Raw genomic sequence first — 22,919 nt, 5'->3', positions numbered from 1 at the left:
ATTTGCTATAAATGTGCTGTCCTCTTCTATTTTCCTTGGACAGTTGGACTCCAGCAAGGCTATTTCCTGAGGATAACATGAAAAGAAATCAGTTACTTGGGTCTTTGGGCCAGCGTATAGTGCAAGGGAACCAGAGTAAAAGATGGAAATGAACTTACTTTAAAATGTATTATAGTCCAAATGTTTCATTTTACACTTCAGTAAAATTAGAAAATACTTTACATAATTACATAGAACATAATGGAAACCCCAGGAGAATTGTCACCATAAGCCTATGAAGCATGGGGGGAAAATTGGGTCTGCGAAGGGCCCCAGAAGTCTAATATACATGGCATTTGTATTGAGGACAGAAATGTAATTATACCAAGTGGTCTCCAGGTCTTTCAGACTGAACCTGAAGCAGCACTAACTGTAGCCCAAGTCACTTTATATGGGCTTCAGTGAGTCAGTAACCAGTGCCTTTAATTCATTTGCCAATGGATAGGTATCACTTCACATTGTCAAGTTGAACTCTCTCTGGACAGGTAGATGAAAACCAGGGACTTTATCCATCACGTCAGTGTTATTTTCATCTAGCTGGACAGAGTTCCATGAAGAATTTAGATTTCTAAATTAAGAAGTGAGGTGGTCACATTTCACTGGCTCCAGTTTAACCTCTCAGCCCCTATTGTTTGGCATCTGTCTCCTTGAAGTCCTTTATAGTTCTTGCCTATTTCTTTGGTGCGGGAGCTTGTTTTCTAAGGTTGAGCAGAGCCTTCAGAACCTCCCGTATTTTTTTAAAACAAGCCAGCAGGGCCCTTGCCTGTACATCACTTACTGACCTTTTCCTAAATGGAACTTGAGCACAGTGTCCTTGAGCTCTCCCAGTTCAATGGCCAGATTACAGATCACCTGTAATATGATAGTACTTACACAACACTTGACAATTTTCATAGTGCTTCGTTTCCTGGTCACATTTGATCTTCCAATTAACAAACATTTATCGATCCTCTTTATTGTGTGAGGCATGAGACTAGGTATTTGTACAGTCTGATCTAATTCTAGAAGGAGAGCATGATGAGCCATATCAGATAGATACTCAGAGAAGGCCAGTGGAATAAAGATACAGTGGTGATAAGACAATTAGGAGAGGTCATTAGTAACGTCAGCAAGAGTGATGAGAGTGGAGGCCCAAGTGCTATGGATGAGACATGTGGGAAATCAGGAAATAGAGAAAGTGAGTATTTGCTTTTTTGTTGTTGTTGTTGTTGTTGTTGTTTGTTTTTTTTTTTTTTTTTTTTTGAGACAGAGTTTTACTCTTTTTGCCCAGGCTAGAGTACAATGGTGCTATCTTGGCTCACTGCAACCTCCACCTCCCGGGTTCAAGTGATTCTCATACCTCAGCCTCCCAAGTAGCTGGGATTACAGGCACACACCACCACACCAGGCTAATTTTTGTATTTTTAGTAAAGACAGGGTTTCACCATGTTGGCCAGGTTGGTCTCAAACTCCTGACCTCAGGTGATCCACCCACCTCAGTCTCCCAAAGTGCTGGGACTACAGGCGTGAGCCACTGCGCCCATCCAGAAAGTGAGTATTTGACTTTATTTCTATGAAGCCATGAAGGAAAGAGAGAAAGGACAGAGTCTGCAGGAGGATTTATGACAGAGAGAGGGGTTTTCCATTTTAATATGGGAAAAACTTTGCATGTATAATTTGAGGGAAAGGTACTCATTAAATATATAGGACTGGGGTGAGAAGGGTGTTTTCATTTTACAAATAAAGACAGAGAGGGTGGCCAGGCACAGTGGTTCATGTCTGTAATCCCAACACTTTGGGAGGCTGAGGCGGGCAGATCACAAGGTCAAGAGATGGAGACCATCCTAGCCAACATGGTGAAACTTCGTCTCTACTAAAAATACAAAAATTAACTGGGAGTGGTGGCATGCACCTGTAGTCCCAGGTACTTGGGAGGCCGAGGCAGGAGAATCTCTTGAACCCGGGAGGCAGAGGTTGCAGTGAACCAAGATCACACCACTGCACTCTAGCCTGGGCGACAGAGCAAGACTCCATCTCAAAACAAATAAATAAATAAATAATAATAAAATGTCTGCCGTTTCGGAAGATATGAACCGATAGCTCAAAGACAGAAAATAGACCTTAAACAATGAAAAGTTGCTCACTCTTACTTCTAAGAGAAATGCAAATTGAACCTACACTGAGACACCTATCAGATTGGCAAAAATTCTTAACCACACAGTTTATTGGAAAGGCTGTGGGGAAAGTGGTGCTCTCATGCATTGCTGGTGGGACCACAGAATTGTTTCAGCCTCTATGGAGGGAAATTTAGCAGTGTTTAACAAAACTGTATTCTGCCTTCGACCCAGCAAACCTGCTTCCACGAATAAGAAACATCATTCATAGGAGACTAGTTGAATAAACTATTATATCACTACTCGTGAAGTACTATGCAGATGTAGGAAAGAATAAGATCTCTATGAACTGTTACATTTAGTGGTTTTGAGGATATATAAAATGAAATATGTGTAAAATGAAAGCAATGAATAAAAAATTATATGTAGCATGTTACTTTCGTGTAAGAATTGGTAATATGAGTAAGAAGTAGCGATAAGTATATGTTTGCTTGTACTTTTTCAAAATAGAATAAATCAGAAACTAATGAAAATGTCACCCATAGGAATTAAAGAGGAGTGAGAGTGAGACTTCTAAGTTTACTTTTTTTTTTTTTTGAGACAAGAGTTTCGCTCTTGTTGCCCAGGCTGGAGGGCAATGGCGCAATCTTGGCTCACCACAACCTCCGCCTCCTGGTTTTAAGCAATTCTCCTGCCTCAGCCTCCTGAGTAGCTAGGATTACAGGCATGCACTATCAAACCCAGAGAGACGGGATTTCTCCATGTTGGTCAGGCTGCTCTCGAACTCCCGACCACAGGTGATCCGCCCGCCTCGGCCTCCCAGAGTGTTGGGATTACAGACGTGAGCAACTGCGCCGGAGCTCTAAGTTTACTTTTTAATAAGATTTTGACTTTTTTTTTGTATGCCCAAAATGGTAAATGGAAAATAATAGAAAAGTCACTCTAAAATTGAATACAAACCAGGTATGGTGGCATGCACTTGTAGTCCCAGGTACTCAGGGGGCTAAGGCAGGAAGATCACTTGAGGCCAGAAGTTCAAGGCTATAGCACACAATGATAGTACCTGTGAATAGCCACTGAGCTCCAGCCTGGGCATCATGACGAGACCCACCTCTTAAAAAAAAAAAAATACAGGCCGGGTGCAGTGGCTCAAGCCTGTAATCCCAGCACTTTGGGAGGCCGAGGCGGGCGGATCACGAGGTCAGGAGATCGAGACCATCCTGGCTAACACGGTGAAACCCCGTCTCTACTAAAAATGCAAAAAATTAGCCGGGCGTGGCAGCAGGCGCCTGTAGTCCCAGCTACTTGGGAGGCTGAGGCAGGAGAATGGTGTGAACCCAGGAGGCGGAGCTTACAGTGAGCCGAGATCACGCCACTGCACTCCAGCCTGGGCGACTGAGCAAGACTCCGTCTCAAAAAAAAAAGAAATATTTTTGCTGGGCATGGTGGCTCACACCTGTAATCCCACCACTTTGGGAGGCCGAGGTGGGCGGATCACGAGGTCATGAGTTCGAGACCAGCCTGACCAACATGACGAAACCCCATCGCTACTAAAAATACAAAAACTAGCTGGGCATGGTGGCATGCATCTGTAATCCCAGCTACTCAGGAGGCTGAGGAAGGAGAATCGCTTGAACCCAGGAGGCAGAGGTTGAGGTGAGCCAAGATTGTGCCATTGCACTCCAGCCTGGGCAACAGAGTGAGACTCCGTCTACAAAAATAAATAAAATACAGATCGTGGGGAATTCTCCAAGATAGCAGATGTGGAGTCTACAAAAATGTCAATATGTCAATATTATGAAAGATCCCCTCCCACACTCCCAAAGAAAGCAGAAGATGGACTGTTGTAGATTAAAGCTAGGCTGGGTGTGGTGGTTCACTCCTCCAATCCCAACATTTTGGGAGGCCAAGGTGGGGAGGATCACTTGAAGCCAAGAATTTGAGACCAGCCTGGGCAACATAGTGAGACCTCATCTCTAAAAAACAAAAGTGAAAAAATTAGCAAGGCATAGTGCTGCCTGCGTGTAGTCTCAGCTACTCAGGAGGCTGAGACAGGAGGATGGTTTGAGCCCAGGAGTTCAAGGTTGCAGTGTGCCACTGCACTCCAGCCTAAACAACAGAGGAAGACTTTGTCTCGGCCGGGCGCGGTGGCTCAAGCCTGTAATCCCAGCACTTTGGGAGGCCGAGACGGGTGGATCACGAGGTCAGGAGATCAAGACCATCCTGGCTAACCCCGTCTCTACTAAAAAAAATACAAAAAAACTAGCCGGGCAAGGTGGCGGCGCCTGTAGTCCCAGCTACCCGGGAGGCTGAGGCAGGAGAATGGCGGGAGCCCGGGAGGCGGAGCTTGCAGTGAGCCGAGATCTGGCCACTGCACTCCAGCCTGGGCGACAGAGCGAGACTCCGTCTCAAAAAAAAAAAAAAAGACTTTGTCTCAAAAAAAAAAAAAGTAGCACGCAGTGACTCACACCTGTAATCCCAGCACTTTGGGAGGCCGAGGCAGGCAGATCATCTGAGGTCAGGAGTTTGAGAACAGCCTGACCAACATGGTGAAATCCCGTCTCTACTAAATACAAAAAATTAGCTGAGCATGGTGGCAGGCACCTGTAATCCCAGCTACTCAGGAGACTGAGGCGGGAGAATCACTCAAACCCAGGAAGAGGAGGTTGCAGTGAGCGGAGATTGTGCCATTGCACTCCAGCCTGGGCAAAAAGAGCGAAACTTCCGTCTTAAAAAGAAAAAAGAAAGTAGGCTGGGTGCAGTGCTTCACGCCTGTAATCCCCACACTTTGGGAGGCCGAAGCAGGCGGATCACTTGAGGTCAGGAGTTCAAGACTAGCCTGGGCAACATGGTGAAACCCCGTCTCTACTAAAAATACAAAAATTAGCTGGGCATCGTGATGCTTGCCTGTAATCTCAGCTACTCAGGAGGCTGAGGCAGGAGAATCGCTTGAACCCCGGAGGTGGAGGTTGCAGTGAGTCAAGATCACACCACTGCCCTCTAGCCTGGGCGACAGAGCAAGACTCCATTTCAAAAAAAAAAAAAATGTAGCTAGAGGATAGAGACATGACAACTAAATGTGAAGAATTATCCTTGATTGAGTAAATATAAAGGACATTTTGGGGACATTTATAGAAATTCAAATATGTATAGTATATTAGGTTATTGTATCAATGTTACATGTCTTTGGTATGATCATGATATTATGTAAGAAAATGTTCTTAGATGATACATGCTCAAGTATTGAAATTAAGTATCATGGTGCACAAATTGCTCTCAGATGGTTCAGGGGGAAAAAGGTATGATATGTACTGAAAGAAAGCAAATATGGCAAAATGTTAATCATTGTGTCCTCCAGGTCATCGCAGAAACTCCTCCTCCAAAGTTTGCCATTTATCCCTATCTTAAAATTTTACATGTAATGCTTCCCTCATTTGAGAGAATCTGCTATTTCACTGTTTTCTCCTGCCACACACAAGTTCTGTCCTTTAACTCCTTAGATGCAACTTTAACTCCTTAGATGCACTAAAAAGAGTGTGAGTGGCCCTGTGCGGTGGCTCACACCTGTAATCCCAGCACTTTGGGAGGCTTAGGCAGGCGGATCATGAGGTAAGGAGTTTGAGACCAGCATGACCAACATGGTGAAATCCCGCCTCTACTAAAAAATGCAAAAATTCGCTGGGCGTGGTGGCACACACCTGTAATCCCAACTACTCAGGAGGCTGAGGCAGAAGAATCACTTGAACCCGGAGGCAGAGGTTGCAGCGAGCCAAGATTGCACCATTGCATTCCAGCCTGGGCAACAGAGCGAGACACTATCTCAGAAAAAAAAGAGTGTGAGCTTTGGAATAAGGTGTAGTTTAATGCATAATAATGCTGCTTTTGTATCTATTAAAAATTCAGCAAATGTTTATTGAGCACTTACCAGGTGCCAGGCACTGTGCAAGGTGTGTGGGTTTCCATCGGGAAGAAAAGAGCTGGTTCCTGACCTCTAGGAGCTTATGTTAAAGGTAGTTAGAGGCCGGGCGCGCTGGCTCAAGCCTGTAATCCCAGCACTTTGGGAGGCCGAGATGGGCGGATCACGAGGTCAGGAGATCGAGACCATCCCGGCTAACACGGTGAAACCCCGTCTCTACTAAAAAAATACAAAAAAATTAGCCGGGCGTGGTGGTGGGCATCTGTAGTCCCAGCTACTCGGGAGGCTGAGGCAGGAGAATGGCATAAACCGGGAGGTGGAGCTTGCAGTGAGCTGAGCTGAGATCCGGCCACTGCACTCCAGCCTGGGCGACAGAGCGAGACTCCGTCTCAAAAAAAAAAAAAAAAAAAAAGGTAGTTAGAAAGGAAGCACGTAAATAAATATATAGGTGCAAATTGTGATACATGCTGTTGAGGAAAGTATCAGATTACTATGAGCAAGAATAACAGAAGATACCTAATTTAGATTGGATGATAAAGACACCTCTGCTGCTCTATGATCATGGGCAAAAATTATTTGAATTCTATGAGTTGGTTTTTGTGTCTGTAAAAATGAAGATGAAAATAACATTCTTACTCTATCATTTGTGGAAACTAAATGTGATAACATATGAAGTGCCTGGCAACTTAAAGGGTACTGGGTAGATGTTATTAGTCTTCTTTTTGAAAGTTCTCCTTCCCTCGCTCCTTTTCAAGCATTGTTATTTTTGGTTAGTTTGCTAATACTCCTTAACCTTGTCTTTTTGGCTCCATAGGGCTCAGAATGGAATGCCTCCAACTTAGAGGACTTACAGAACCGAGGGTAAGCACACAAAGCAGTAGCTGGCACCTCTGTGTGACAGAAGTCCCTTTTTTATCTTTTCATTTTCCCATCAAAGAGGTATCAGTGGGTAACTTTAATCTTAAGAGTTGCATCCGACTGATTCTAATCAGATGTAATCTAAGAAAAATAAAAACAGCTGGGCCAGGTGCGGTGGGTCACGCCTGTAATCCCAACACTTTGGGAGGCCAAGGCGGGCCAATCACGAGGTCAGGAGATCGAGGCTATCCTGGCTAACATGGTGAAACCCCGTCTCTACTAAAAATACAAAAAATTAGCCTGGCATGGTGGCGGGTGCCTGTGGTCCCAGCTACTCGGGAGACTGAGACAGGAGAAATAGCAGGAACCTGGGAGGCAGAGCTTGCAGTGAGCCAAGATTGCGCCGCTGCACTCCAACCTGGGTGACAGAGCGAGACTCCGTCTCAAAAACAAAAGAAAAGGAAAAGAAAAACAGCTATTCTCCCTGTTTCGTCCCCCCACCTCCCAAGAAATATCAGCTGCTTTAATTGAAGGGCTTTGAAAAACAAATGTGCAAACCATTGGTGATGTTTAAAATCAAATTTTTATTTTTATGCAAGAATACATAGAATTGCATATGTTGGGTTCACAGAGCTGTTCATTCAACATTCATTGAGCATCTTCTGTGGGACAAAGTTCTAGGTGCTGGGGATCCACAGATAAAGTAAGACTCAGTCCCTATCCTGTGTAGTAAGCTGCTTAAAGACTGTAGGTTATGGATGTGAACTGGACAAGCTTCTGAAATTGAAGAGGACCTACCTTATGTTTAAAAAATTGTCCCTAAGCAGCACGGTTATTAAGTTTGATTGTAACAATAGAGACTACAGTGAACATTCAGCAAGTCAAAAGCTGCCATTCTTCCCTTAGCTGACGCCTACTAAGTTTCTTATTGAAGTTCATTCACTTTAGGAAGTCAGATCATCCCAATAAGAAAAGAGAAAATCAGGTCTGAATTTTTTTTTTTTTCTTTTGAGACGGAGTCTCGTTCTGTTGCCCAGGCTGGAGTGCAGTGGCGTGATCTCAGCTCGCAAGCTTTGCCTCCCAGGTTCACACCATTCTCCTGCCTCAGCCTCCCAAGCAGCTGGGACTACAGGCGCCTGCCACCATGCCCGGCTATTTTTAGTAGAGACGGGGTTTCACTGTGTTAGCCAGGTGGTCTCGATCTCCTGAATCAGGTCTGAAATTTGCTATGCTAACTCCTCGTGGAAAGAGACAAGACCAGCTGAGACTCAGAGGTAGTGATGGTTGCTGGCTGCCTGTTTTCTCAGCCGTAAGCCTCCTGGTTATCTTCACCATTAGTGGATAAATACTCCCTACTTTTTCCTCACATGAAAGGTATTTCATAATTGGCAAAAGGAACTTGGAACAGGACTTAAGCCAAATGATTATACAGAGAATTCCACGGCGGGGGAGCGGGGTGGGGGTGGATCTGGTTGCTTAATTTAAGATTTGAAGTTAAATAAAACTTGGAAAACTTAATAAGAATTGAGTCAGGAGTTCTTCAAGGCAGAGACTGTATCTTAGTCTTGTTTATAGCTTATTATCTACCTAGCTCAGAGCTGTATAATAAGAGAGTGCTCAGTAAATGTGAATGAATGATAGGTATATTCACACACATTTGAGAACTGTGACTTGGCTGATGGCAGATAAGGAGAGAAAATCAATTAGCAAACTGTGTTGGGAACTCAGAGACCTCAGTTCTAATCCTGTGTCTGCCATTTGCCTTATTTGGAAATGCCCTTGAAGCATAAGGACCCCGTAATTCAACAAGATTAATAACATTGCATCTGCTTTTATATACAGGAGTCTCCTTAAGATTTCTTTAGGAGTGGGACAATATTTTTTACAAACTTCTCAAGTCATCAAGCTTTAAAAATTCTGTAATTCTGGCCAGGCGTAGTGGCTCACGCGCGTAATCCCAGCACTTTAGGAGGCTGAGGCAGGTGGATCGCTTGAGGTCAGGAGTTCGAGACCAGCCTGGCCAACATGGTGAAACCCTGTCTCTACTAAAAATACAAAAAATTAGCCGGGTGTGGTGGCAGGTGCCTGTAATCCCAGCTACTCAGGAGGCTGAGGCAGGAGAATTGCTTGAACCCGGGAGGTGGCAGTTGCAGTGAGCCTTGATCATGTCACTGCACTCCAGCCTGGGCAACAGAGTGAGACTCTGTCAGAAAAAAAAAAAAAAAACTGTATTTCTGGGAAACTTGGATATAGTGTTAAAATTAAGTCTGAGATGTGGTATAGCAGTGTTGGCCAAAAGCATTGGAATCATGTCATATATACATATGAATTTAGAATATAACCCCAGCTGGAGATGAGACCTATCATCTCACTTGTTTCTTAGAAGACTAAATTATAAAATGCAACTAACTATATCTAGTTGTCTTTAAAAACACTATGGTCAAATTCCCAGATAGCTACTTAGATCTTGTTTCTTAAATTCAGTGATTGTTAAATTTTAGTATGTGAAGAATTACAGTTCAGGGATCTGTACACAAAACCATATATACTGCTGCCTATAGATGACTTATGGGATTTTCAGGGGTAATTTTGACATTAAGGCCATTTCCATCCAATCTACTGACTTCAGAATCTAACCCAAAGTAAAATGTTACTCTATCTACAGTCATTTGGTGCTGAGATGGGAAAAAAGTTTCAAGGAGTTTCAGTTCCAGTTGGCAGTGACTGCCTATAGCTTTGTAATGAAAAGGATTGGGAAGCTGTGTCCTGCCTCTAGAAAGATAGTGTCATAATTCATTATAAAGTATGGGATTAGAGGTGGGAGATTGTTCGTTTTTATTTTAAATAAAAGAAGGAGGCCAGGCAAGGTGGCTCACGCCTGTAATCCCAGCACTTTGGGAGGCCGAGGCAGGCAGACCACAAGGTCAGGAGTTTGAGACCAGCCTGGCCAACACGGTGAAACCCCACCTCTACTAAAAATACAAAAACTTAGCTGGGAGTGGTGGCACACACCTGTAATCCCAGCTACTCAGGAGGCTGAGGCAAGAGAATTGCTTGAACCAGGGAGGCGGAGGTTGCAGAGAGCTGAGATCGTGCCATTGCACTCCAGGTCTGGGCGACAGAGCAAGACTCCATCTTGGGGAAAATAAATAATAAAATACAATAGGGCCGGGCACGGTGGCTCAAGCCTGTAATCCCAGCACCTTGGGAGGCCGAGATGGGTGGATCACGAGGTCAGGAGATCGAGACCATCCTGGCTAACACAGTGAAACCCCATCTCTACTAAAAAATACAAAAAACTAGCCGGGCGCGGTGGCGGGCGCCTGTAGTCCCAGCTACTCGGGAGGCTGAGGCAGGAGAATGGCTTAAACCCGGGAGGCGGAGCTTGCAGTGAGCTGAGATCCGGCCACTGCACTCCAGCCTGGGCGACAGAGCGAGACTCCACCTCAAAAAAAAAAAAATAAATAAATAAAATAAAATACAATAAGGAAAGTGTGTTGCCTGCCTTTTTTTCTTTTTCTTTTTTTTGCTGTCACCCAGTCTGGAGTGTTGCCTTTTTTTCTAACAGTTTTATTGAACTATAATTTACATACCATATGATTCACCCATTTTAAATGTATAATTTGTTGGTTTTTAGTATATTCACAGAGCTGTGCAACCATCACCACAATCCATTTAGAACATTTTTCCAACTCGGAAAGTCTGTAGCCTTCAGGAGTCACCTCCATTTTTTTTCTTACCCCTGCCCCAGCAATCCCTAGAAATCACTAATGTTCATCAACTAACTAAGAGCCACTCTTCGGCTGTTTTGAATAATGCTGCTGTGACCATTTGTGTACAAGTTTTCGGGTAGGCTTATTTCTCTTGGATTTATTCTTTGGAAAGGAATTGCTGAGTCCTGTGGTAATTTTGTGTTTACCCTTGGGGAAACTGCTGTACTGTTTTCCATAGCAATTGCACCTTTTTTTTGTTTTTGAGACTGAGTTTCACTCTTATTGCCCAGACTGGAGTGCAGTGGCGCAATCTTGGCTCACTGCAACCTCTGCTTCCTGGATTCAAGCAATTCTTCTGCCTCAGCCTCCCAAGTAGCTGGAATTACAGACATGTGCCACCATGCCCAGCTAATTTTGTAGTTTTAGTAGAGACAGGGTTTCACCATCTTGACCAGGCTGGTCTCAAACTCCTCACCTCTGGTGATCCGCCCACCTCGGCCTCCCAAAGTGCTGGGATTACAGGCATGAGCCACTGCGCCTGGCCAAGCTCGCTTTTTAAATTAAATTTTTTAAACAAATTTTGTAGTAATGGGCTTTGATGCCAAGTTAAAACAGATTCAATTCGTGTCTGAGAAAATTTTTGGCCACTTGACCTTAACCACAGATTTGGTTAGCTATGGCTGCTTTCTTTTTCTGTATTCATTTCATTGATTTCAGAGTTTGGGTTTATAGAACTTCACATTTGTGCTGAGAAGGAAGCAATGTCTCAGAGAGAAATGAGTGAGTCCATGTTGTATTGTTGGAGTACACTTAGACATCCAGCTATGTCTAAACAGAACATTAAGAAAAGATAACATTTGGCAAATGAAACTCAAGCATTTATTGAGATTGTACAGTGAGAAAGATAATAGAAGACTGTTTTGATAGAGAAATTCTCTTCTGCAAGCATCTTAATGTGGAAGAATCTTCAGATACATCAGTGCCATAGCAGCCAGTAATGCAGTCAGATGAGTTTAAGGGAGTTTTAAGTCCATCTTTTCTCTGACCCTTCCAGTTCTCTCCACATTTGCCTTTCACGTAGTTTAGAGAGAGTAATTGCACAAAGCCTAACAATCTGGCTTTTAGAAAAATAGGAAGAAGGCCGGGCGCGGTGGCTCAAGCCTGTAATCCCAGCACTTTGGGAGGCCGAGACGGGCGGATCACGAGGTCAGGAGATCGAGACCATCCTGGCTAACACGGTGAAACCCCGTCTCTACTAAAAATACAAAAACTAGCCGGGCGAGGTGGCGGGCACCTGTAGTCCCAGCTACTCGGGAGGCTGAGGCAGGAGAATGGCGTAAACCCGGGAGGCGGAGCTTGCAGTGAGCTGAGATCTGGCCACCGCACTCCAGTCCGGGCGACACAGCGAGACTCCGCCTCAAAAAAAAAAAAAGAAAAGAAAAAGAAAAATAGAAAGAAGTCGTTATTCATTCTCTGTTTTTTTCCTTGGAGTACATGTCAGTAGTCTGATTTTATACAGATGACTTTCAGTGAATAAATTGTATTGCTGATAATTTTAGTAACAAAGTATCTGATTATGGCCTCAAGTTGATTCTTTGGAGTAAAATATGAGGCATGTTTTCAGAATACTATCAAAGATGAGATTGTGCAACTACATAAACTGAAAATGGAATTTAGATGTTGAACATGGTGGATGACCTTTTGCTTAATAATTCCCTGGTGCCCAGGTATGCCCAGGAACGCTGTTGTATAATTTCTGTAATATATAAATATAACCTCTTAGTTCTTTAGCTCTCTTCATTATTTTTGTATTTAATTTCAGCCTATGGAATAAACAAGTTTTAAGTAAGAGAAAACATTGCTGGGAATTGGATTTAGCCTGAGCAGTAGAGCACATATTCTCCCTTGGTTTCCTTGCAGGGTACGGTATATCTTGAATGTCACTCGAGAGATAGATAACTTCTTCCCAGGAGTCTTTGAGTATCATAACATTCGGGTATATGATGAAGAGGCAACGGATCTCCTGGCTTACTGGAACGACACATACAAATTCATCTCTAAAGCAAAGTGAGTAATAGTCCTGCACAATGTTGTGACCTCTGTTCCTCTTGCCCCATGCATGGCTGGGTCCTGAAGGCTATAGACAATTTACTGATGGTACTCAGGAAAAAGGAGCTAAAGAAAGGAGGAGACTGAAATCTTTTTAATCCTAGGCAAAAGACTAGTGACTCACGTTAAATAAACCCCTAGGAGAAAGTAACCTCATGTTGGCTATTTCCATTGAGCACAGAATTAAAGAAAATAGACTTAGACTGCAGCAAAAGATACAGAAATGAGAGAAGGAAGAAATTCTGAATGAAACTCTTAAGTTGCCAGTGGGGAGATTTAAAAGTTATATCGTAGAAATTATTCCAGGTAGATAGAATACTGGGCCTACCCGCTGAAGACAAGGAGACAAACTTTGGAAATCTTTTCCTACTCTCTTACTTTATTTTTATGATACTTGAAATGATGAAATTTTCCGTGGCCCTTCTGTTGATGTCTTCCTTAAATTAATTGGCTCTTTTAGTGAAAGTATTTTGTATTAACTTAGTGTTTGGTATTAATGTCAACACTGCTTTTTTTTTTTTAAGTCCTTGGGGATTTCCTTGCCAATCCTGTTTATTCCTTTGCTAGAGAGAACCATAAACGAGCTTGTTTGCCACATCTCCCTTCAGGTAGGACTATGTTCAAACCATCCCTGGCAGATGAGAAGTGCTTTTGTATTTAAACTCCTTCAAAAATAATTTCACACTTCTCTTAAGTACCTTCATGGTCAGGAAGTTCTTCCTCTTAGTTTCCCTAAATCCTCATACTCTAGTTTTGAGCCTATTCCTTTAGTCTCTAGCAAGTACCTAAAAGAGTACTTCGTATTTTTGCATTCTATGAATAAATTATTCCCGGTAATAATACCATTCATGGCATGCTTACTGTTCTTTCTTGTAGTATTTTCTAAGATTCAGAGGGGCAGCTCTTGTCGACATTCAGAGAGGTCAAATAAGTGGTGAAGATAGGACTTGAACAAAGATCTTGCTGAGGCGGGAGGATCACTCGAGCCCAGGAGTTCAAGATCAGCCTGAGCAAGACTCCTATCTCTATAAAAAAAATTTTTTTTTTAATTAGCCGGGCACAGTGATGCATGTCTGTGATCCCAGCTTCTTGGAAGGCTCAGGGAGTCGGGAGGATCGCTTGAGCCCATGAGATTGAGGCTGCAGTGAGCTGTGGTCGCACCATGGCACTTGAGCCTGGGTTTAGGGGGAAAAAAAAAATACTGTCTCATTTCAGAATCCAAGGGTACTGAAATAGTCTAGTTCTATAAGGAAAAGGTACAAGAAGGCTAGGCCCCAGTCCCAATGAAAAGCAAGGCTAATTTTACTTAGTATTAGGGAGAGCTGTATGGGGCACCCAGGGCACAACTGGGGGCACTCACATTCAGGCTTTTGCAGGCATAAATCAGCACCTAAGAGTATCTCTTTAAATGCTCCTATGTCTCATCCTAATCAGGACGCTGATATTTTTTTTCCTTTTTTTTTTTTTTTTTTTTTTTGAGCCAGTGTCCTGCTCTGTCGCCCAGGCTAGAGTACAGTTATGCGATCTTGGCTTACTGCAGCCTCCACCTCCTGGGTTCAAGCGATTCTCCTGCCTCAGTCTCCCAAGTAGCTGGGGATTACAGGCACGTGCTACCGTGCCCAGCTGATTTTATGGGTTTCGCCATGTTGGTCAGGCTGGTCTCAAACTGCTGAGCTCAGGTGATCCACCTGCTTCAGCCTCCCAAACTGCTGAGATTACAGGTGTGAGCCCATGCACCCAGCCCAGGATCCTGATTCTTAATATGATACCAGCGTTAATCTGGACAGTCCAGCATGGGTGGGGGCACTGAAAGGTGGAACTGGGTTAGGGGATAACTGACTTCAGATCCTTCATTACAAGAGTTAGAAGCCAAACACCAAAAAAGCCCAGTTGAAAATATGTCAAAGAGATGTCTTCATGGAAGTGAATTGCATAATTAAATTTTACTTACAGTTGTCCAAGTTTGAGCACCTTTCATGCCTACAGGCGTAGACCTGAAACTTGATACATTAAAGTTGTCAGAGCTTGATGGGAAAATATAGAGCACATGTCTAAACTTCCTTCTAACACACCGCCTTGGCTTCCTAACTGTAGTCTAAATGAAAACCCTAGGGTGCCATAAGTAAAACAGATAATTCCTATTCATTTGGGCTAAACTACACACAGAGACACACACCCCGAGTAATGTTAGGACACCCAAATTTTGTACCTAATTCACAAGTGGGAGGTTAATCTTACCTTCCCTTTGAGACTTTCAATTATTACAGCCCATTCTCTGCATTCCTGTAGCTTATCCGGCTCACTCATTTTGGCACTCAACCTCATACCTCCTTGCATTTACACTGAAGTATTTCGTATGTCTCTTTCTCCAGAAGCAGGATTATAAACTTCTGAAAGGAAGCTTTTCTACCATCATAGTAGCGAGTGAATGGGTGAATAGCTTTCCCTTGTTATGCTGACATGTACATTTTTAGTTTATTAGAATAGCCACTGCGGAAAGATTCCAGAACCCATGTATAATAGGGATAAGAATAACAGTTCTTATTTCTAGATTTTTTAATGTTGTTCCTACTTTAAGCACCTAGAAGATCTAATCTGCAGATCCACAGGTTTTTTTATACGTATAGCAAATATTTAGTATTTGAAAGTATGTGCCAGACACTGTGTTATTAGCATAATTAGCATACTGAATCATGTTCATATTCCATTGTAAGCTCCAGCATGTTGACTCGGGTTTTGTTTGTTAGTATAGCTTTAGGTAACTTTGTTTTCTCTTTCTTCCACCTAATTTAAAAGAGAAAAAAATCCCACGGTTTTCCTTCATTCCCCCTCATCACTGAGAAAGCCATGTGGCACACCACATGCCCCCATCCAACTCCTCGGTGGTAGAGCCACCTAGACAGGACCCAGGTTGCAGGGTTGTGAAAAGTAATATTTAGGGCTACATCTGAGTAGAGAGGAGGGTTATTTTCGTCTGGTTTCTGCTTTCTTCCAAGGACCCTTACTAGAACTTAAACTGGAAACAATTCATAATATTTGAATAAATTAGTTCAGTCACTATCACACCTGTAATTCAGGAGAGTGTCAGCCATGAAACATGCCCCTGAGGCTGTGAGGGAACTGGCCTCCACCACACACAAAATGGGCTCCAGTCTAAATTTTAAATGCTCCCTCTACACCCTGTGACCAACTGTCATTGCACTTACCATATTGAATTTTTTCTTTTTTTCAAGATGGAGTCTTGCTCTGTTGCCCAGGCTAGAGTGCAGTGGTGTCATCTCAGCTCACTGCAACCTCCGCCTCTCGGGTTTAAGCAATTCTCCTGCCTTAGCCTCCCGAGTAGCTGGGATTACAGGTACACGTCACCACGCCTGGCTAATTTTTTTGTATTTTTAGTAGAGACAGGGTTTCACCATCTTGGTCAGGTTGGTCTTGAACTCCTGACCTCGTGATCCACTGGCCTCAGCCTCCCAAAGTGCTGGGATTGCAGGCATGAGCCGCCGTGCCCAGCCTGTGCAGCTAAGTTTTGTATTTTTAATAGAGATGGGGTTTCACCATGTTGGCCAGGCTGGTCTCAAACCCCCAACCTCAAGTGATCCACCTGCCTCAGCCTCCCAAAGTGCTGGGATTACAGGTATGGACCACCAGACCCAGCCCCATATTGCATTTTAATTGTATGTTTCTCCCACTGAATCCTACCCTTTAGGATAAAAGCTGTATGTTACTTACCTTTGCATCCCAGCACTTTGCACATTGCCTTACACATACTGTAAATGCCTGGTAAATGTTTGCTGAATGGATTTAAAAAGCATAATATTAACATTGAATATTGTTTAAGAATACGTTAGAGCTGCCTACCCTACCCTACCTACACATTTGATTATAAATGTATACGAGTGCACCAAAGTAGAGAGATTGCATAGCAAGAAAATGGAAGGGCAAGACAGGATACTTGGAAAAATGTAGAACCCAACTTTTAAAATATCCCCACTACTGTGTTTTCCTCTGTTCTTTACCTTAATCCCCCAAACAAGGAAACATGGATCTAAATGCCTTGTGCACTGCAAAATGGGGGTGAGTCGCTCAGCCTCCACCGTGATTGCCTATGCAATGAAGGAATATGGCTGGAATCTGGACCGAGCCTATGACTATGTGAAAGAAAGACGAACAGTGACCAAGCCCAACCCCAGCTTCATGAGACAACTGGAAGAGTATCAGGGGATCTTGCTGGCAAGGTGAGTCCTTAAGTGACTTTCTCCGATTCTCCCTCCTTTTAAGTTCCCTAAAGCAAGATGAAGTGTCCTTCTCTGTAGCTACTTCTCAAGCTGATTTGGATGTAATATTTTTTCAAAAAAGATTTATTTCTCTATCAATCCAGTTTTCCTTTTTTTTTTTTTTTCTTTTTTTTTTTTTCTTTTTTTTTTTTTTGAGGCGGAGTCTGGCTCTGTTGCCCAGGCTGGAGTGCAGTGGCCGGATCTCAGCTCAGCTCACTGCAAGCTCCGCCTGCCGGGTTTACGCCATTCTCCTGCCTCAGCCTCCTGAGTAGCTGGGACTACAGGCGCCCGCCACCTAGCCCGGCTAGTTTTTTGTATTTTTTTAGTAGAGACAGGGTTTCACTGTTTTAGCCAGGATGGTCTCGATCTCCTGACCTCATGATCTGCCCGTCTCGGCCTCCCAAAGTCCTGGGATTACAGGCTTGAGCCACCGCGCCCGGCCTCAATCCAGTTTTCAAAAAATAAGTGTAAGCATTTAAGATTTGCATGGGCTGGCCGGGCACAGTGGCTCATGCCTGTAATCCCAGCACTTTGGGAGGTCGAGGCAAGCAGATCATTTGAGGTCAGGAGTTCGAGACCAATCTGGCCAACATGATGAAATCCCGTCTCTACTTAAAATACAAAAATTAGCCAGGCATGATGGTGGGCACCTGTAATCACAGCTACTTGGGAGGCTGAGGCAGGAGAATCGCTTGAACCCGTGGGCGGAGGTTGCAGTGAGCTGAGATCCTACCACTGCACTCCAGTCCTGGGTAACAGAGCGAAACAACATCTCAAAAAAAAAAAGAAAAAGAAAGATTTCCCTGGACACACTGCCAGTGGGATAGCCCTGCCCCATAAGGAGCAGTACCAAAAATTTTTTTTAAAGAAAACAAGTAGACTAGTATGGAAGATTAAGCATTTAATCTTTCAGATTGATATAATTAAACTAAAGGATGGAAATACTAAATATTAATACCACTTTTCAACATCTTATAAGACTAGATTCAGCTGCCTTGTTAAAAAAAAAAAAAAAAAAGATACCAATGACTCCCAAGGTAATGATGCAAGGCTTAGCTGAAATTCTTGGAAATTTTTTGGCCCATTCATTCATATTTTATTTGTATTTTTTATGTTTTTTGAGACAAGGTCTCACTCTGTCACCTGGGCTGGAGTGCAGTGGCATAGTCTCAGCTCACTGCAACCTTTGGCCCACTCTTTAAAAAGAAATAAGTACCATCTGCTAATTTGGGTATTTGTTTACCTCAGTGCTTGGTTTCACTGAGCCTTCTCTAGTAATTTTGATCTTGTGACAAATCAGCAGAATAGGGATGTATATGACCCCGTTGGATATAAAAGCACTTCCTAGACACAATTCTTTGTTATTTAAAAAATCCTGGCCGGGCGCGATGGCTCATCCCAGCACTTTGGGAGTCCGAGATGGGCAGATCATGAGGTCAGGAGATCGAGACCATCCTGGCTAACACGGTGAAACCCCATCTCTACTAAAAAATACAAAAAAAAAAAACTAGCTGGGCGAGGTGGTGGGTGCCTGTAGTACCAGCTACTTGGGAGGCTGAGGCAGAAGAATGGCATAAACCCGGGAGGCAGAGCTTGCAGTGAGCCGAGATCCAGCCACTGCACTCCAGCCTGGGTGACAGAGCGAGACTCCGTCTCACAAAAAAAAAAAAAAAAAATCTTTTTGCCGGGCATGGTGGCTCACACCTGTAATCCCAGCACTTTGGGAAGCTGAACCGGGCAGATCACAAGGTCAGGAGTTCAAGACCAGCGTGGCCAATATGGTGAAACCCCATCTCTATTAAAACTACAAAAATCAGCCAGGTATGGTGGTGGGCACCTGTAGTCCCAGCTACTCAGGAGGCTAAGGCAGGAGAATCGCTTAAACTCGGGAGACGGAGGTTGCAGTGAGCTGAGATCATGCCACCACACTCCAGCCTAGGTGACAAAGTGAGACTCTGTCTCAAATAATAATAATAATAATAAATAAATCCAATTGTATATGCTTTTCAAAAATGCAGAAAATTGCAAAAGGAAAAAATAGTTTATGAGCTCAATACACACAGACAGCAGTTGACATTACCTGTTTCTCAAGGTTTTACTCTGTCACATATTTTGCTGGCTATTTTCTCCACAAAAACTGTTCTGTAGTCTACCTCTCCACTCAGTACTAGGTCTTTAATGTCTTCCTGTATCGGTAAGAACCAGCCATTTTCAATAATAATTTGGTAATTGGTTATAAAATGAGTAATTAATTGCACTATATTATTATCCTTTTGGTGGTTAAAGCCACCTTCAGCAGCTCTTGGGAACAAGCATCAGATATTAAATGATTTAAGGATCAGCTTCCTGAGATGCTACATGCTGAAAATCTGTGGATTTCTAAATTCTGCTTTGTTTTTTCCAGGTAGGTATGTTCTAGGTGGTTTTGTTAGGGTGAAGGCACAGCTGTCAAGAAGCAGTTGGGGCTGGTGCCAGTGTTTGACTCCAGTAAGTCTTATGATTTGGTCTTGACTCTTGAATCTGGACTGTGTTTCCCCTGAACAAAATGTTACATAGCCTTCCAGCCTATCCAGGCAGAGGGATCACCCTCCCACCCCCGAAGTATTGTGAAAATGTGGCCACAGCATAGCATTATGGTTTTCACTAAAAAACCCCTCCCATTTGCTCAACATTTGGCATGATTTTATCTGAACCATTCTCTTAGGAGGCTGGGAGGATACTGAAGCATCCTGTGTTTAAAGGAATTTGTAGGTCTTTGGGGCCAGATTTTGATGGCATTTTTAGATAGATCAGAAGGTAGGATGTAGCAGTTCTTTTTGGCACAAGAAAGAGGCATCTGAGCATTTAGCAAGAAATAAATATATATTCCCAGACGCACATGACAGATGTTGGACAGTGTCCTCACGTGACCCACTGAGAGGAAGGATACTATGTGTCCTGCCAATTTTGGTATTTATTCTGGAATCCCAGGCTACTGCAAGCTGTTGGGTTGGGTTTTTTTAGTGTGTGTGGTTTTCCTTAGTTGTTGAAGGAATTTCAGAAAAATCTTAGATGAGGATAAGAAGGGCAGTATAAACCCAAAATCACCTTTTCGTCCCTTTCCCTTCCTTTTTTTGCTCCATCTCAGCTTCCTAGGCTTGATTCATGGAGGGGGAGGGACAAGCCCTGGGGAGAGAAAAGCACAGAATTTGAGTCAGTAGATCTAGTTTCCATTCCTGGTTCACCCTCTTGCTGCAACCCTGAGAAGTTACTTCACATTTTTCATCCTTACCTGACCCCATCTATAAAATGAAAATCAAGAGATCCATCTCACAGGGTTATTGTGAATAAAAATGTGTATGAATGTTTATTATGTATTGTTGAGAGTTATTCAGATATGATTCTCATATTCCTCCAAGGCTACCCAGAAGACACATGTATGTGCCATTTATTCCCACTTCCATGACATTTCTCACTGCGTCCTGCCACCCACAGACATGTTCCATTCAAAACGGGAATGGAAAGTATTCCTAGAATTTCCTATATTGTGGTGTTTTCTGGATTTTAAGTACTATCTAGTGGTAGGGATGTGACTTAGGCTGCTTTTGGCTGCAAGTAATCAAATACCTCAATCAGGATTTCAGCAAGAAACAGCAAACTCAGATTAGGATTATTTGAGGAGGGTTTTTTTTATCTATCTATCTATCTATCTATCTATCTATCTATCTATCTATCTATCTAGGCAAAGTCTCACTCTGTCACCAGGCTGGAGTACAGTGGCATGATCTCAGCTCACTGCAACCTCCGCCTTCCAGATTCAAGGGATTCTTCTGCCTCAGCCTCCCGAGTAGCTGGGACTACAGGCATGTGCCACCACTCCCAGCTAATTTTTGTATTTTTAGTACAGACGGGGTTTCACCATGTTGGCCAGGATGGTGTCGATCTCTTGACCTCGTGATCTGCCTGCCTCGGCCTCCCAAAGCGTTGAGATTACAGGCGTGAGCCATCGTGCCCGGCTGTTGAGGAGGGTTTTATAAAGGGACTATTTACAAGCATGGCATTGTAGTGGAATCAAGGGTCTTGTATCAGCAGGGCTGTTTGGAAGCAGCTCCTAGACCCAAAAAGAGAGGAAGCAGTTACTAGAACCTGGAAAGAGACTCTTGTTAGAGAAAGGCACTTTCAGAGGCAAGCAATAACTTTCTATCAGAGGGACACAGCTAGCCCGAGGCAGCCCCATGCTGAGGGAGCTAGAGGAGTAAATACCTTGCCCTCACTCTCTTTCCTCTAGTCTCCTTCCAGAACTCCCCATTAGCCAAACCCTCTGGAAGTCAGAAAACTAGGGGACCTGTTGTTGTGGTTTGTAGATCAGTCTCCGCAGCAGCAAACAGGGTGGAAAAGCTGAAGAGTGGACCCTGCAGGAGCAAATAAAAGATATCTGGCCCAACACCCAGCTACAGGTAGTGTATAAGTTGTACCACTTATCTCCTTTAAAAAACACAGAAGTGCTGTCTGTAATGGCTCAGTGGTAATCATGGACTCTGGTGTTCTACAGCTTTCGGTTCCACCTTCCTTAGTTAACAGCTTGGTCCTTGAGGTTATCTGATGACTACCAGATGTCTGCCACATCTCTAGGCATCTGCAAATTGTACAGCATCTGGCTGAAGAAAAGGGCCATTTAAACTGGATAGGAAGACCTTCCCCAAAAGCTCCCCACCCATTGGCCAGGACTGGGTCATATGGCCAAGAAAACAGAATTTCCAGGACTGGATAAAACATATTCACAGCTGGGCACCGTGACTCACGCCTATAATCCTACCACTTTGGGAGGCCGAGGCGAGTGGATCACTTGAGGTCCGGAGTTCGAGACCAGTCTGGCCAACATGGCTAAACTCCATCTCTACTAAAACTACAAAAATTAACCATGTGTGGTGGTGGGCACCTACAAATCCCAGCTACTTGGAAGGCTGAGGCAGGGGAATCATTGAACCCAAGGTGCAAAGGTTGCAGTGAGCCGAGATCATGCCACTTCACTCCAGCCTGGGCAAAAGAGCAAAACTCTGTCTTTAAAAAAAAAAAAGGGCCAGGAGCAGTGGCTCATGCCTGTAATCTTAACACTTTGGGAGGCCAAGGCGGGCAGATCACGAGGTCAGGAGGTCGAGACCATCCTGGCCAACATGGGGAAACCCCGTCTGTACTAAAAATATAAAAATTAGCTGGGCATGGTGGGGGGGCTCCTGTAATCCTGGCCAACATGGGGAAACCCCGTCTGTACTAAAAATATAAAAATTAGCTGGGCATGGTGGGGGGGCTCCTGTAGTCCCAGCCAATCAGGAGGCTGAAGCAGGAAAATGGCATGAAGCTGGGAGACAGAGCTTACAGTGAGCCGAGATCACGCCACTGCATTCCAGCCTGGGCAACAAAGTGAGACTCCGTCTCAAAAAAAAAAAAAACAGCGTATTCATATTTATCCTCTGGATCTAGGGAAGTGCCACATTTCCTGAACCCATGGGATAGTGAACACCCAAATCAAATCAGGCTCTGACAGTAAGAAAAATGGCTGTTGGATATATAGCTGTTAGGGTCTGCAATCTATGATGTGTTATTAGGAAACCATGGCACTTGTAGGCTAACTGGCAAGTGAATAGGCCCAGCAGACTCACCCAGCACTAAAGTGCCACTCCAGATCGCCTGCTTAGAAGAGCAAAGAAAAAAATCCCCAGACTCCTATGACTGTACGAAGCTCTATCAAGCCTTGCCGTTTAGGTAAGCAGGAGAGGAAAATCCTTAGAAAAATCTCACTCATTGTTTGTAGAAAAAGTCCATTTCCTGTCCAAGTGTTTAGATCTTGCATTTTATATTTTATCCCAAGAAGCCTCTGGTGGTTTTCTCAAAGAGGCAGAGCCCTGATCCTAGCATTCTGTAGCTCCATGGTTAGCCA

The 22,919-nt window shown here is 43.7% G+C and overlaps 1 protein-coding gene across 5 annotated transcripts in view; it reads left to right on the top strand.

Annotated features, from left to right (window-relative positions):
• Positions 1-22,919, top strand: part of SSH2 (slingshot protein phosphatase 2) — a 311,909-nt gene that overhangs the window by 272,969 nt on the left and 16,021 nt on the right. For all 5 annotated transcript variants that reach the window (XM_030922916.1, XM_010367962.2, XM_030922917.1 and 2 more), the window contains 3 exons: positions 6,863-6,909; positions 12,540-12,686; positions 16,763-16,963. In XM_030922916.1, coding sequence (XP_030778776.1) covers positions 6,863-6,909; positions 12,540-12,686; positions 16,763-16,963 — 395 coding nt within the window. The remainder of the gene's footprint in view (positions 1-6,862; positions 6,910-12,539; positions 12,687-16,762; positions 16,964-22,919) is intronic.

The sequence above is a fragment of the Rhinopithecus roxellana genome, chromosome 19, assembly GCF_007565055.1.
Source record: "Rhinopithecus roxellana isolate Shanxi Qingling chromosome 19, ASM756505v1, whole genome shotgun sequence".
Taxonomy (NCBI): domain Eukaryota; kingdom Metazoa; phylum Chordata; class Mammalia; order Primates; family Cercopithecidae; genus Rhinopithecus; species Rhinopithecus roxellana.
Note: the sequence above shows the minus strand (reverse complement) of the source record. Positions and strands in the feature narration are given on the sequence as shown.